This window comes from Porites lutea, chromosome 9 (genome assembly GCF_958299795.1).
Source record: "Porites lutea chromosome 9, jaPorLute2.1, whole genome shotgun sequence".
Lineage (NCBI taxonomy): Eukaryota > Metazoa > Cnidaria > Anthozoa > Scleractinia > Poritidae > Porites > Porites lutea.
Genome location: NC_133209.1, coordinates 31,752,271 through 31,765,118, shown reverse-complemented (window position 1 = coordinate 31,765,118; position 12,848 = coordinate 31,752,271). Strand labels below are relative to the sequence as shown.

The following is a 12,848-nucleotide window of genomic DNA, read 5'->3' as shown; positions in this document are numbered from 1 at the left end:
AATGCAAAAGGCCTATTTCATTTAAACAATTATTATTGGTTCAGTATTCGTAAGAAACGAAGAATAATATTATTCACTTCAGCCAGTAACACGATCCTCGATCTGCATAATTCTTTATATTTTACTCATCCGTATCCGGTCCAATAATTATTGATAAATATTGATGCTGATGTTGTTTTCTAATAATAATAATAATAATAATAAAGACTTTATTAATGTGTCAAATGCCTAGCTTACACGAAGTGTAAACTAATTGTGGACACCTATAACTACCATAACTACTTAAAATAGGAAAATCGAACAACTAAAATAAAAAAAAATCGGAAACTCCGCCCGTTTTGTGTTGTATTTCTTATATTTTTTTTAAAGTCCTCTTTTTTTCCTTTATCAAATTTATCAAATATGTTGTAAAAAAAGTAAAGGATTCTTCTGCGTACAAAATTCGCTCGATTAGTTGCCCTTAGATCGACTACATTTAATTTGTTTTGATTGTTGATTTCTTTTTACTATTTGTTACTGGAAAATGTGATTTTCTTTGCGCTTTGTTCTCTTTAACCTAATGAAATTATGAATTTTCCTTTTATATTTCATCTTTTCGGTCAGGGTAAGAGAGGAGGACAAGGAACTCTTCCCATCCGCCATCCGGTGGTCCTTCTGTTACTCTCTCAGCTCTGCTCATAGTTTCGTCAAAGCACAGTTTGCTTTGAACCAAATCAACTACAACAACAAAAAGCGTTGTCTGCATGAAAATAACGGAACTTTAGTATTTTAGTTAGCTGCTGGTCTTAACGACAGTCACAAGGAATCATGAAAATAAACAAAATAAGTGGATTACAAATAGTAAAAAATAGGCTAAAAATTAACTAAATAGGGGTACATTTCATTTCATCATGATAATAAACTCCAAGTTAATCGAAATTACATCAACTCTAGAAGCATATTTGTTTACTTTTTATATTTTTATGTTTGTTTGTTTGTTTGTTAATTGAGTTCCTACTCCGTGGGAATTCTGATTTATGAGGTCCGGCTAGTGTAATTTCTATAAAACGACATGACATAAAAACACTGAAAAGATGACATAACGCAGCTGGAAGGGCAACAAATTATACAAAGATGGCTTAAAACTGCCAACGCGACGACAAAAAGCGTAAATATATTGGTAGAATACCAACAGAGGCGTTATTTCCTCCCCAATACGCGAAATGAAAGGTTTGGAAATTCAAACTAGGGTTTCGTAGCCTTCACCCCTTCCCCCCCCCCCCCCTGCCTCTTCACTCCCCCGCGCGTACTAAGAGGCCCTCACTTAGCATATCGTTTCCAATACTTGCTGTCTTTATTGTGTTTTGGTTTGTTTTACAACGAACAAGAAGAAAGATTGCAATCTCCCACTCCCATGGGGTATGTATGAATCCAACTAACATCTCTACTTCCTGTAGCACTTACACGAAACAGAAAATCATGATCATTTCCTGAGGAGTTTCTCTTGTAACAATAACTTACAAAAGTACACAGTTGGTTTACATCTTCGAAATGTTGCGTCAACGTTTTTACAGTTATAATGAATATGACATTTTCCCGTCAACCTGAGGTCACCTACCATGAAAGAACCCTGATTTTTTTAACAGCGAAAGCAGTTATAATTAAAAGTAAAAAAAGAAATCGTTTCGTCACATTTTCAAGAAAAGACTGAATTCCCATGCAGTTTGGAATCCAAAAAGAAGGTTGATTAGGCCTTTTTTTTAGTTAATGGAGGTTTAATATGCTTTCATTCAGTTCTCAGTGGTTGCTTGTATATGAATAAAACATGAGTAACGCACAACACGAGCACACTCAGTGAAGGGGTGTAAGTCAAGTACATATCCAAAATTTACAAAGACACCGAGCAAACATTTCTCATTTTGGAAAGATGATATGATGACTGGAAAGCCGAGTTTTGTTTTTTCTCCGTGATTGTACTGTAGTGGCACATCTCGGCTACAAGTCAGTACACTATGGATAACAAAACAATGTTGTTTTTATTTTTTTGGCACCAGGTGACAGCTTTTAATAATAACTTTTATCAAACGAGGGATGAAAGTATGCTCCGTATCAGCCCTTCACAAATTATAAAACATACAACATAATCAACAAAGAAAGAAAGAGCTAGGGTGTAAAAAATATAAGATCTATCATATGTACTTTTAATGTGCTCATTCACGTAAGTACAGTCTTAAAGAACCTTGAAAGGAACTTCAGTTCGTTTCATGGTCTCTCTGGAGGATATTCCAATGCGTTAAAAAATGACTAGCGAATGAGACGGAGCCATTGGAGCATTCTAAATCAGAGAATATGGGCTGTCTAGTGCAATCAGTAACTTTTAGCCCGTGGAAAACGGCTGCACATTCATCAGCTTTCATCGCTACTGATTTCAAACTCATTATAGATAGGGGTTGAATTTGATCGGACTAAACTTATTATATGCGGATTGCTGGCACTATTTAAATGCCACTGAGCACTGCAAAGGCAAAATATTTTTGCCTGTTTTAGGTCAGAGACTAAAAAATTATTCTGAGATGGATGACACCTTTCTTTTTGACATTGATTATTCGACCCTTTTAATTTCGACTCATAAATTTTGTATGATAGTTCGTTCATCAACTGCTTTTGAGCAGTGATTTTATTATTACATGAATTCAAAAACTACGATAATATGCAGAACTGTATAAATTTTATTATTTCTTTACTTGATTTGTGTCGCATAAAATCATTTGAAACAAAAAGCACCCTATTTTACATCTACTTGTTATCTACTTTCTTCTCGTATAATTTAACCACCTAATGTGCTTATTCCTGATGGCATCGAAACTGTTGGAAACTGGCTGCCTTCCTTTAATGCCAAGTAAGCTCCGCAAGAATACAAATAGGCTCAAGTTCTGTCATCGCATTGTGATAATTAACCAATATATTCACCTATATTCACAGACCTATCTAAATTCCTAGGCTACAGCAACCGGACGCTGTTATAAAAACTCTTACGCCTTGTATCTTACACCCCTAACAGAGTCGTTGCTTGGGTAAATAACCGCATCTATAGAACCAAATGATAATGAAAAACGCACAAAAACGCCCTGCGGCTGTTTCAACTGTTTCTATTGAAACTTTGCAAAACAACTCTTTCACTGATTATCATAAGCACTCGAACAAAATGCCAAATTACAACAAGCGAAGAAGAAAGTTTCCCAACAATTTAAATCCTCCCTACATTCTTATATTAAAAACTGGCGGAGAGCAATATATTTTTTTGGAAAGTGCACATAACTTAAATCGATGGACCTCTTCATCTCGAGTCCAATTCGAAATCAGTTGATTGCACCTGCGCATGCCTCCAATTTAGCATGGTTACGGTTGATATGCAAACAACTCAATCAGTCAATAAGTTGTATGTACACTTTTAGGGTGTGTTACATTGTCAACAAGCTTCAGCTCTGTAAAGGAGTCTGTCAGCCTGACTAAAGAGACTAAGAAAGTATAACTTACACGGCGACGAACGTGATGGCCTTTACTGCACGTATTTCAACTCTGCAAGTTGTAGGTACGTTAGCTAACATGATCTCAATTTTTCGACCGCCGAAAAAAACAAGAAATTACAAGGAGCTTTTAAGATGTAATATGTCGCGTTAGCAACCTTGCTTAAATTCATTTTCATGATCCCACTCGCGGATCAAAAGGAAAATGATTAACGTCTGCTCCTTAGCATAATTGTGCATTTTTCGTCCAACTCACCATTACATTAAAATATACTTATTTTAAAATAGCGATCATTCACGTGTTTAGGCAAGATTAAATACTGAAACTACAGTAGCAGGCATGCCAAACAAAAAAGAAATTATCGACAGCTTTTTTTTTTCGCAGCAGCACTCTTTTCTATTTCGCCTTGATGACAAATGTCCATGTTTTACTGAACGCCTTGAACTTAATATCAATGCCAAACACGATTCGCTTGAGTGGTACATTGTATATTTACACCCTTAGCTTGTATGTATTGGTTTGAAACGCTATCAATTACAAGGATTTATGAAATTTATAACTGAGAGTGTTGAACGCCTGATAGGTCCCGACACTGAAATTTGCGCTTTTAATGGGATACTGAATATACTTAATTTCGTTTGATCTATATCTGAATTTGTATCAGTTTCCGTTACCATTGATGTTAGAGTGTAACGGTTTCTAGAGTCCGCGTGGCAACCAGACGTATTGCCAAAACAAATCTTCTGAGAACAAAGAATTAAACGTTTTCTGATTATTTTCTCTTACCTTCCATACTTTCTGACGGTAAACGTCTTGAAAAATATAAAGATCTATTCATATTATTCTCGTTTTAAATAGAAAGGAACAATCGGAACTGCTGCAGCTAATTCACGTGCATTCTAAATGATCTGTTTTATTTCTTTTGGGGAATCTCGGGCTTTCAAGGTTGCGATTCTTATTTGAGAGCCACATTGCCTAGCGACGCTGCGAGGCAATCATCGTGGTTCTACTGCCAAACCAAAAAGCGATTGGTGAAACAAACAATCGCTCCGGTTTTTTGCCACCTACACAGCCTAAACGCAACCGAACATGAATTCAGTTTGACAGTTACTTTATTTATTTAACGCTGATCCGGTTTTTTTATGTCTGCTCCATTTCAGTTTTACTGTCTTTCTTTGGTAAGGGAATCTGTGATTCAAGTAAGTAATAATATCTGGTCATCATAAAGTGAGAACTTCTAGATAGCGAGGACACCAAAATGGTATCAAATGAATGCCTTGACGTCAAGCGCAGGCATGCCTGGCGTGAACTAACAGGAGCGTATGCATATGCAAGAACTGGTACTCGAACCACCATTTTTTCTTCAACGTTTGATTTTTTTGGTTAGGATGTTATCCGCCCATGTAAAGGAATCCAAGACAGTCTGGATTCGTCGCCGTGGATTCCGGATTACAGGTACTGGATTCCGGATTACAATAGTTATTGGGATTCCGGATTCCTTGTGCTGTATTCCGGATTTCAGAAGCCCAATATTCTGGAATCCACAAGCAAAAATTTCCCGGATTCCAGATTCCTTGAGCTGTGTTCCGGATTCCACAGGCAAATTCTTTCTGGATTCGCCCAGACTGGAATTAGCACGTGTTGCAGTGGCGAGGCAAGTACAAAGTGATAACGTCACAACTAATCTAATGTTGGTTCTTATTTTTAGTTTGCCCAAATGGAATTGTAAACATGACGGGGTCTACCACTGGGACACTTGTGTATCCAAGCTCTGGCAACTATGGAATAAACGATACAAAATGTTGGAGGATTGAAGTTCCCAAGCCTTACATAGGCATTGGAATATATTTTCACAGGTACAGTTGCCTGCTTTCTGTCGAGGTTTCCTCTTTCTTGACTCAAATACCATATTATCGAAGCCGCTGAGAATATTCGAAGATTGCGTAGCACTGAAGTGTTCCCATCGAATAGTGCGCAATTGATATTCAATCACATTAGGCTAAGTTTAGTAAGTTAACAGCGTATCGGTGATATACTCAACACTTAATGACTGTTCCCGAGGGAAAACAAAGTGAACTGTTTAACTCGTGACCAGTCTTTAAGTGATTTGGTATATAGCCCTCGAAAAAAGCCTTTTCCGTGTGCTAGCGGTCAACATTCGCGGGTAACAGTGCACTTTTACCCTCTAACGTCATAGATTTGAAATGTTGTCCGCTCAGAGATTTTGGCGGGAACAGTTTCATTGTTAGACATCATGTGACCTCGAAGTAACCATTTGAGTGTGCGCTGTTAGGAAAAATATTTCAGCCATATCAGTAACAAACAGAATTATTTAATTTTCCTCTTTTAACCACGGTGAAATCTAGCATCTAAAAACTAATAATTGTTACTCCTTTTTATTATTACGCTAAAATTGCGGGCTGTTATATATTATTATTAGTTTTGGGTGTGTGTTTTTCAAATGTATAGTACGATAAACAGCCGCGCGAAAACTGATCCGAGGTTTTCTTCCATTCTTCGCCCTCTCTCATGTTTTTCACCTGAGTTCAGCTTTTGAGAGGCTGTTCGTATCCACTCTACGAAGCCCAAACGAATAATGTCACCCAGAGGAAGAAGAGAAGTAACCGACTTTTGTGTTTTACTTTTTATAACGAAAACAACTGGTGAAAATTCAGCAGTGAAATAGGTTTGATTTCGACAGAGGTTCGACACACACGCTATGTTTGAGATACCTGTAGAAAACACTTTGAAGACGCGGGTCACGAATTCAAAAATAAAGGTTATGATCTTACTATTTTTCCGCGGCGAATTCCTGGTTAAAAATAAGTATGCAAGATATTATAGAAGTAAACATTTCTTCGAATTAAAAAAAAAACATACCTCACTTGTTGTACGTCTTTAATTGATAAAAAAAGCGGTCAAGTCATCTGATTTTGTTAATCACTCGTTAATAATTGCACGTACAAGTCGTACAAATGAATCCATTGTTCCTCCATGGTGGTTGATCTGTTATTCTTGGTCCTTGATTTAATGGTTCTTCTCACCCCATATAAGGGAATCGGGAATCCGGCAATGTTTTTGCTTGTGGAATCCGGAATCCCTTGTTTTGGAGTCCGGAATACAGTTCAAGGAATCCGTACTCCCACTGACAAAGACTGGAACCAATGCGTGGAATCCGAAATCTGCGGCCTGGAATCAACAAGGCAAGACTGTCTCATAATTTTCCTTACCTCGGGCAGTTGACTTGTGTTACTCTCCTGGATTTCCTTGACAATTCTCTCTTGCTGGAAATTTCCGTTTTAGTTACCCACGCGTTACTAAATATGAGAAATGGTAATTTGATTTATCCAGTTAAAATTCCCTGGCACCAGGGAAGCAGGCTATTTAGTAAAAGGAATGTAACTATTTTTTCTTTTAGCTTTGATATAGAAGAATGCAAAAATTGTGATTGTGACAAATTGACCTTCAGTACCAGTTATGGCGGTATAACTAGCAGCAACCCAAAATGTGTAAGAAGAACCTCTAGGTACCAGGAAGCTAGAAACATGCAAGAAGGAGACGCAGATCCAGAAGATGATGAGGATGGACAAGATATTTGGTTCCGTTTTGTTTCTGACGACACTGTTTTTTACAAAGGATTTAACTTGTCCTATATCGTCAAATCCAGAACGCGTAAGTTAGTCCCTTTCCTATCCCTTTTTCTAGTAATTAACAATCCGGAAAATTTCAAGTAGCTTCAAGTTGTAGAATATTTCAAAAACATAAAGTAAAAAAGCAAAAGTACTGCTTAAATAGTTTCTTTCATTTAATAAAGTATAACCACCGACCGACCAGACTCAGGAAGCTCGAAGTACATACAAAAATTACCCATGATGTCTATCCTGAATTTCGGTGCGAAATAACAGCGTTAATTTATAGTTTCAAAAAACATTTTCCGCGACAAAAAAAAAAGGGATAGAAGGCGGCTAGGTAGTGTAGAGCTAGAAAAAAAGTGCCGAAGATTTTGCGCGTTACGTTAAGACTCTGTTGCTTTGAAGCCCTTTAGAGTAGTATTGCATCTTTCCCACAACAGTGACAATTTTACACTTTACTACCCCTCCCTTGCGGGAAATCCTTGTTAACTCCCAGACTATGGGAGCCACGTGACCAACTGTAACCGAGGTCCTTTCTCGAAGAAGAAAGGGATAAGACCCTAGGATCAAGGCTGTCTGATAAACATTGCGTGTCGCATTTGTCGTATCACTGAAAACACTTTTTTATAACTGTGGTGTAAAGGTAACTATCCTAAAAACGGTCATTTGTAGTCTTCTTCTCCTCCTGGTTCCTAGTTGGTTGTCAGTTTAAAATGATTTCTTTAAGGGCTCAAGTAAAGTTTGAACCACGCACAGATTGGTCTCATTTTAGTGTTAAGCCGGGTTTTAATTTCAACCCTCTGAAGGGGAACCGGACCGCAATCCCATGGGAAGTTCTCCCCTAGACTGAAATCAAGTATCAAGCCTCAATCGAGAGAGTGAATACAAACTAACATCGATCTACTTGGACATGAAATTTATCACGGGTCATCAAAGTCTTTCATGGTCACCTAACCCGTATTCAGACCATGCTTTGCTTTGCTTCCTGGGACAGGGGGAGACTCAGAGGCCTCTATAATTTCACAGAATAATTTGCTAATCATTTCTAACCTCTAGGTATAATTTGATTGACGTTATGTCGTAAGGTGACGTCGTTATGACGACATAACTTCTTGAATTTAATGGCAGTGCCCAAATTCCATCCATTTTCCCCTAAAAGTTGCTATAAAGCGAAAGCTACTTAAAAACTGAAGTAAGGTGTCTAATAAAATCATGAAGCTAGCTAACAGCAGTGAGGTCAAGATAACGTGATTAAAATTGTTAAGAAGGAACTGGGAGCAAATTCCATAAAAATAAGCCTGTTAGTGCAAATTGGCGGGAAGAAATAAGTACCGTTTTGCCCCAATGACCCCATACAAATCTTTCTAAATTGACCTGGATCGCAACGTTACGATCCAGGCCCATTTTATCGTCATCGCTTCTCTTATCTATTCTGCATGCATTCCATTTTGCTTCAGGCCGCATAAATCGGAATAATCTAGGTTGTTTAATTTGATCTGTGTCTAATTTAAAAATAAGTAATGGTAACAGGACTGAGTGGAGTCCAATTCGGTCTGTAATCATACGAGTGATTAACAAAATCGGACGACCGCGTCGCGGGAGTCCGATTTGTTTAATCACGAGTATGATTACAGACCGAATTGGACGACACGAAGTTCTGTTACCAATTAATCATAACTTTAACAAAATTTGTAACATAATAGGCTATTTTTTAAATCAAAACACAAGAAATTCGAAACTTTGTTTTGCTAGCAGCGAAAAAAAAGCCATTTAAGAGCGCGCGTGATGGCGTGTACTGTCCAATTACTTAGGCATGACGTGTACTGTCCTATTAAACTGTCCAATTAAGGCTGAAATCAGGGCAGTTGATAGCCAATCAGATTTGACAATTTTGTTATAGTTATGATTATTAAGAAAATAGGGATAAAAATCGCTAAATTCTCGGTGAGCTTGCACCGCATCCTCGGAGACCCAACGGCAGTCAGTCGGGTCGGGAGAAAAGGCTGAAGGAAAGTTTTGAAAACTTTCGTCGTGCATTTTCTCCCAACCCGACTGACTGCTCCTGGGTCTCCGAGGATGCTTGCACCGGTGCAAATCAAGGAAGCCAAGGCACAACTAAATGTCATAAAGATTCGTGCTTGCATTTTCCTACTATTGTAGATGATACCTGGATTTTTGAAAACCGGGTTAGCAAAAATATCAACTCATTCTACTACTTGGCAATTTAAAATAACAAAACTCATTCAAAGGCCGATTAAAAGCCTTTAACTGACGCCGGACAGTAAGTTTATGGTTTCGAGAAGCGTTCCAACGAGTCCAAATTTAAAATGGCGCAAATTTAGAACATTTACGATTCAGTAAACTGACTTCGCGAAGTTTCAAACCGGTGTCATTTCAGTCTAGAAATTTTTAAGTTGAGTGAACTGCAGCGAAAGAGTGCCTGGTTAAGGCTTACATAACTTAAATAGTTAGCAGAACACTACTTTTTTCGCAGTCCGATAAACAACAAGATTTTGCATGGAATAGACAACAAACTGAATGCAACATAGTGCACAAATTATCACCTTCTTATCTGCAAAAACTGGTCTATGGTGCAATGTCATTAGAGCCCGCTGAAACTAGACCTAGATCCAATTTTCCTGAGTCGAGAGTTACTTTTCCAAGGTACAATCAGCTAAGCTAAACACCGACAAAACAATATTTATGGCTGGAACAGAATAGTTTGGCGAAACCGTAGTTCAACCACGCGATCACATACCTGTCAACACCATGCGGAAATCACACTGCACTTTCGCGGCACTGATAAGACTATCCACAACCACGCATAATCTTCTCACGTTTAACATAAGCGAAATACCATCGAATAACTCGGAAAAACTCAGCCTATTGCCATCGTCTTATTCAAGTTCCCGGATGTGGAGTCACACGGTCGGCGGATCACCTTAGCCTTGTTCACACACCAGAAAAAGACTAAGTCTTGGCCCGGGTCAAGGTTCACCTGCAATTTTGCTCGTACCTAATTCATTTGACTCCTAAGAGCCTATTCCCGAGGCCAAAGACTTAGTGGTCACCTTAGAAAAGCGAACAATATCGTACCTTTCTGTCTCAGCCCGGATCAGGGTGATTGATCCGTTTAGCCAAATGAAACGAGAATATAATACGATACTGGACGATGCAGACTCTGCGAATCATAATAACTTTGTCCCATCTCAGAGCTGTACATGATGCTCTCCTGGAAACTTTTCTCAAGGTGACCAATATAGAAAACTAAACTGCTAAACGGCACCGAAACCAGGCTTTAGGCGCGCGCTGATTTTAAATAACTATCACTTGTGTTAAAAGAAAGAATTGTGGGTAGGGAAAAAATACGGAGGGGGAAGGGGGGGGGGGTATGTAAGATAGTAATTCTGTGTAATCCACTTCTACACAAATCCCTAACCAGAATTAGAGGCCCACAGTGCTGACAAAGTTATAGAGTATGGCCTAGGCTTACTTGCCAACCAACCCACCCCCCTCCCTGGCACTTGCCTTAAGGTCTGAAGAAGAAGTCATTGCATTGTCACTGGGGATATATTGTTATGGTTAGAAATTCTTTTTCCTTTTTTTTTTAGCTTCGTCTCTGAGTTATAGAAGCGTCCTAAATGTAACGGAAAATGAAACCTTTGAGATTGGCACCCCAAAAGTTGGTGAATCGAAAAACTATCCTGAGAATTTCGAATGGGAATGGTACTTAATTGTTCCTGAAGGACGGCAGGTACAACTTACCTTTGACATATTCGAACTGGAGCAGAGCACAGACTGTGAGAACGACTATCTGGAGGTGAGAGAAGCCATCTCTCAATTACCTACCTTTCCTATCGTAAGTTTTGATGGAAGGTATGGTCCAATTCTCTCCAAACCAGTATGTGGTACCAACAAGCCTGGTACGATTCAGAGCTCGGGTAACATGGTCTGGGTACATTTCAGGAGTGATGGTAACGCTACTACTACTTACAGAGGATTCAAAGCCTCCTTTAAAGCAGGTACGTATGAATATTCGTTTGTCATTAGGTATGTACGTACTTGGTCGTATGAAGAACTCGAACGTTTTTTCGGCGACCGAAACCATGCTAAATATACTTTGTCGTAAAGAAAAAAAAGGAACAACACGTTTTTAGAGAGCCATTCTTGTGTTTTGACTCACCTTACGCTATGGGCTCCTCGCCAAAATACAGCTTGTCTCGTAAAAGATCTTACGTTACTAACCACTTAACCTTGCAATATTAATAAGATATATGTATTGTGCTATATCTTCTAAATACTGTATTTATTTATTAAACGGTGCGTCATGTTGGCAAAAAGTATGGATCCTTTGCGTATAGGTTTCCTCGTTAAACTTGCCCTCTTATAAGTCCTTGGATTGCGATTCCTTTCACATTCAAGTCTCTCTAAAGTGGACACCTTTAGGACAAGTATCGCATGTATCTTTCAGGCCCGTCAGAGAATGCACGCCTTGAAGAAGTTCATCTAAATTCTAGGTGATTTTAGCTCGCGGCCGTGTCCGTTTAGAGAAAATTCATTGTACTAGTCTTGTCTGATATGGAAGAGATTATTTTCACGGATGATTTATATTCTTTAATCTTAATTTCTTTTAATTTTTTTCATTATCTTAACCATTCTTTCTAGTTTTAACCTGGCCAATATGAATTTTTCGTCTGTTCAATTTTTGTAGGCCAGGGACGACTTTCCATCTCGCATCCGATGGCCCTTTTGTTCCTCTCAGCTCTGCTAATGGCTACGTCAAAGGACAGTCTGTTTTGAACAGATCCAGCCAGATTCTTTAGTCCTTATAACTGCACACGAAATAACGCTTTCACTTTATACGTAGGAACTTAAATACTTTTGAGTTAATTTATTTAAAACGTTAAAAATTATCGCAGTGCTTATCTGACTGCGGTTCTTGTTCACGTACCTTGTTAAATCTCGTTCCAAGAAAAATATACTTAGCAATTGAGTAATGAGCAGATAAAAACAGCTTGTTAACAATTCTTAGGGATAGAATTGACGTGATTTTCATGTTGTTATAATGAACAGTAAACCCCAAGTAGATGGAAAACTTGGTCACGTAGTATACAGATTCACGTTTGCCGTTTGCCTTATAAACGCTATGTTTAATGTCTCTAATATTAGAGAGTTAAGCTTCACGTATACGGTAAACGGCAAGTTGAGAATTTCTCAAAATAGAAAATGAACAGTTAAAAAACGGCTTAAAACATATTCTTATGGATAAAAAATTGCGTGAAACTAATAATATATATGTGTAGAAAGAGGAAACTTGTTCACGTGGTACAAATTCGCGTTTACCGTCTGAAGTAAATATGAAGTGGTCGCGCGTGAGCCAGCGTCAGTTTGGCGGGAAAGCGCGATAGCCGTCGTCATTGTATTACAGGTTTTAGCGAGGATGCCGAAATGGCAGAAACAAATTATCAAATGTTAGAAGTTTTATCATTTAGCGATCGGGAGAGCCTCCAGTAAAGATAAGCGGAGTGTTAACTTTTCTTGTTAAAGGTCACGAAACGTAATTTGTATAAACAGTTACATGGAATTGCATAATTCCATCTTTTAGACAAAAGTGGTTCACAGTCAGGCAATAAGAAAAAAACAGACAGGTTGCTCATTCCCTTGCTGCCTAACTGAGAAGTAAGGTGTTAATGTTGGCTTGGGGGAGGG

General features: G+C 38.4%; 1 protein-coding gene across 1 annotated transcript; it reads left to right on the top strand.

Moving 5' to 3' along the window:
* The first annotated feature begins 3,531 nt into the window (after positions 1-3,531).
* On the top strand, positions 3,532-11,939 carry LOC140949189 (tolloid-like protein 2). The gene is made up of 6 exons (XM_073398418.1): positions 3,532-3,571; positions 4,668-4,706; positions 5,216-5,363; positions 6,926-7,179; positions 10,751-11,161; positions 11,851-11,939. Exons 1-6 carry the CDS (start codon positions 3,532-3,534, stop codon positions 11,937-11,939), a joined length of 981 nt encoding a protein of 326 aa, XP_073254519.1.
* The last annotated feature ends 909 nt before the right edge of the window (positions 11,940-12,848 follow it).

What these genes read in the sequence shown, in the direction of transcription:
- LOC140949189 (XM_073398418.1), top strand. Translation starts at nt 3,532, where the DNA reads ATGGCCTTTACTGCACGTATTTCAACTCTGCAAGTTGTAG. An exon ending in TTCAACTCTGCAAGTTGTAG is followed by an intron (nt 3,572 to 4,667) that starts GTACGTTAGCTA and finishes GCTCCATTTCAG; the next exon opens with TTTTACTGTCTTTCTTTGGT. An exon ending in TATCGTCAAATCCAGAACGC is followed by an intron (nt 7,180 to 10,750) that starts GTAAGTTAGTCC and finishes TTTTTTTTTTAG; the next exon opens with CTTCGTCTCTGAGTTATAGA.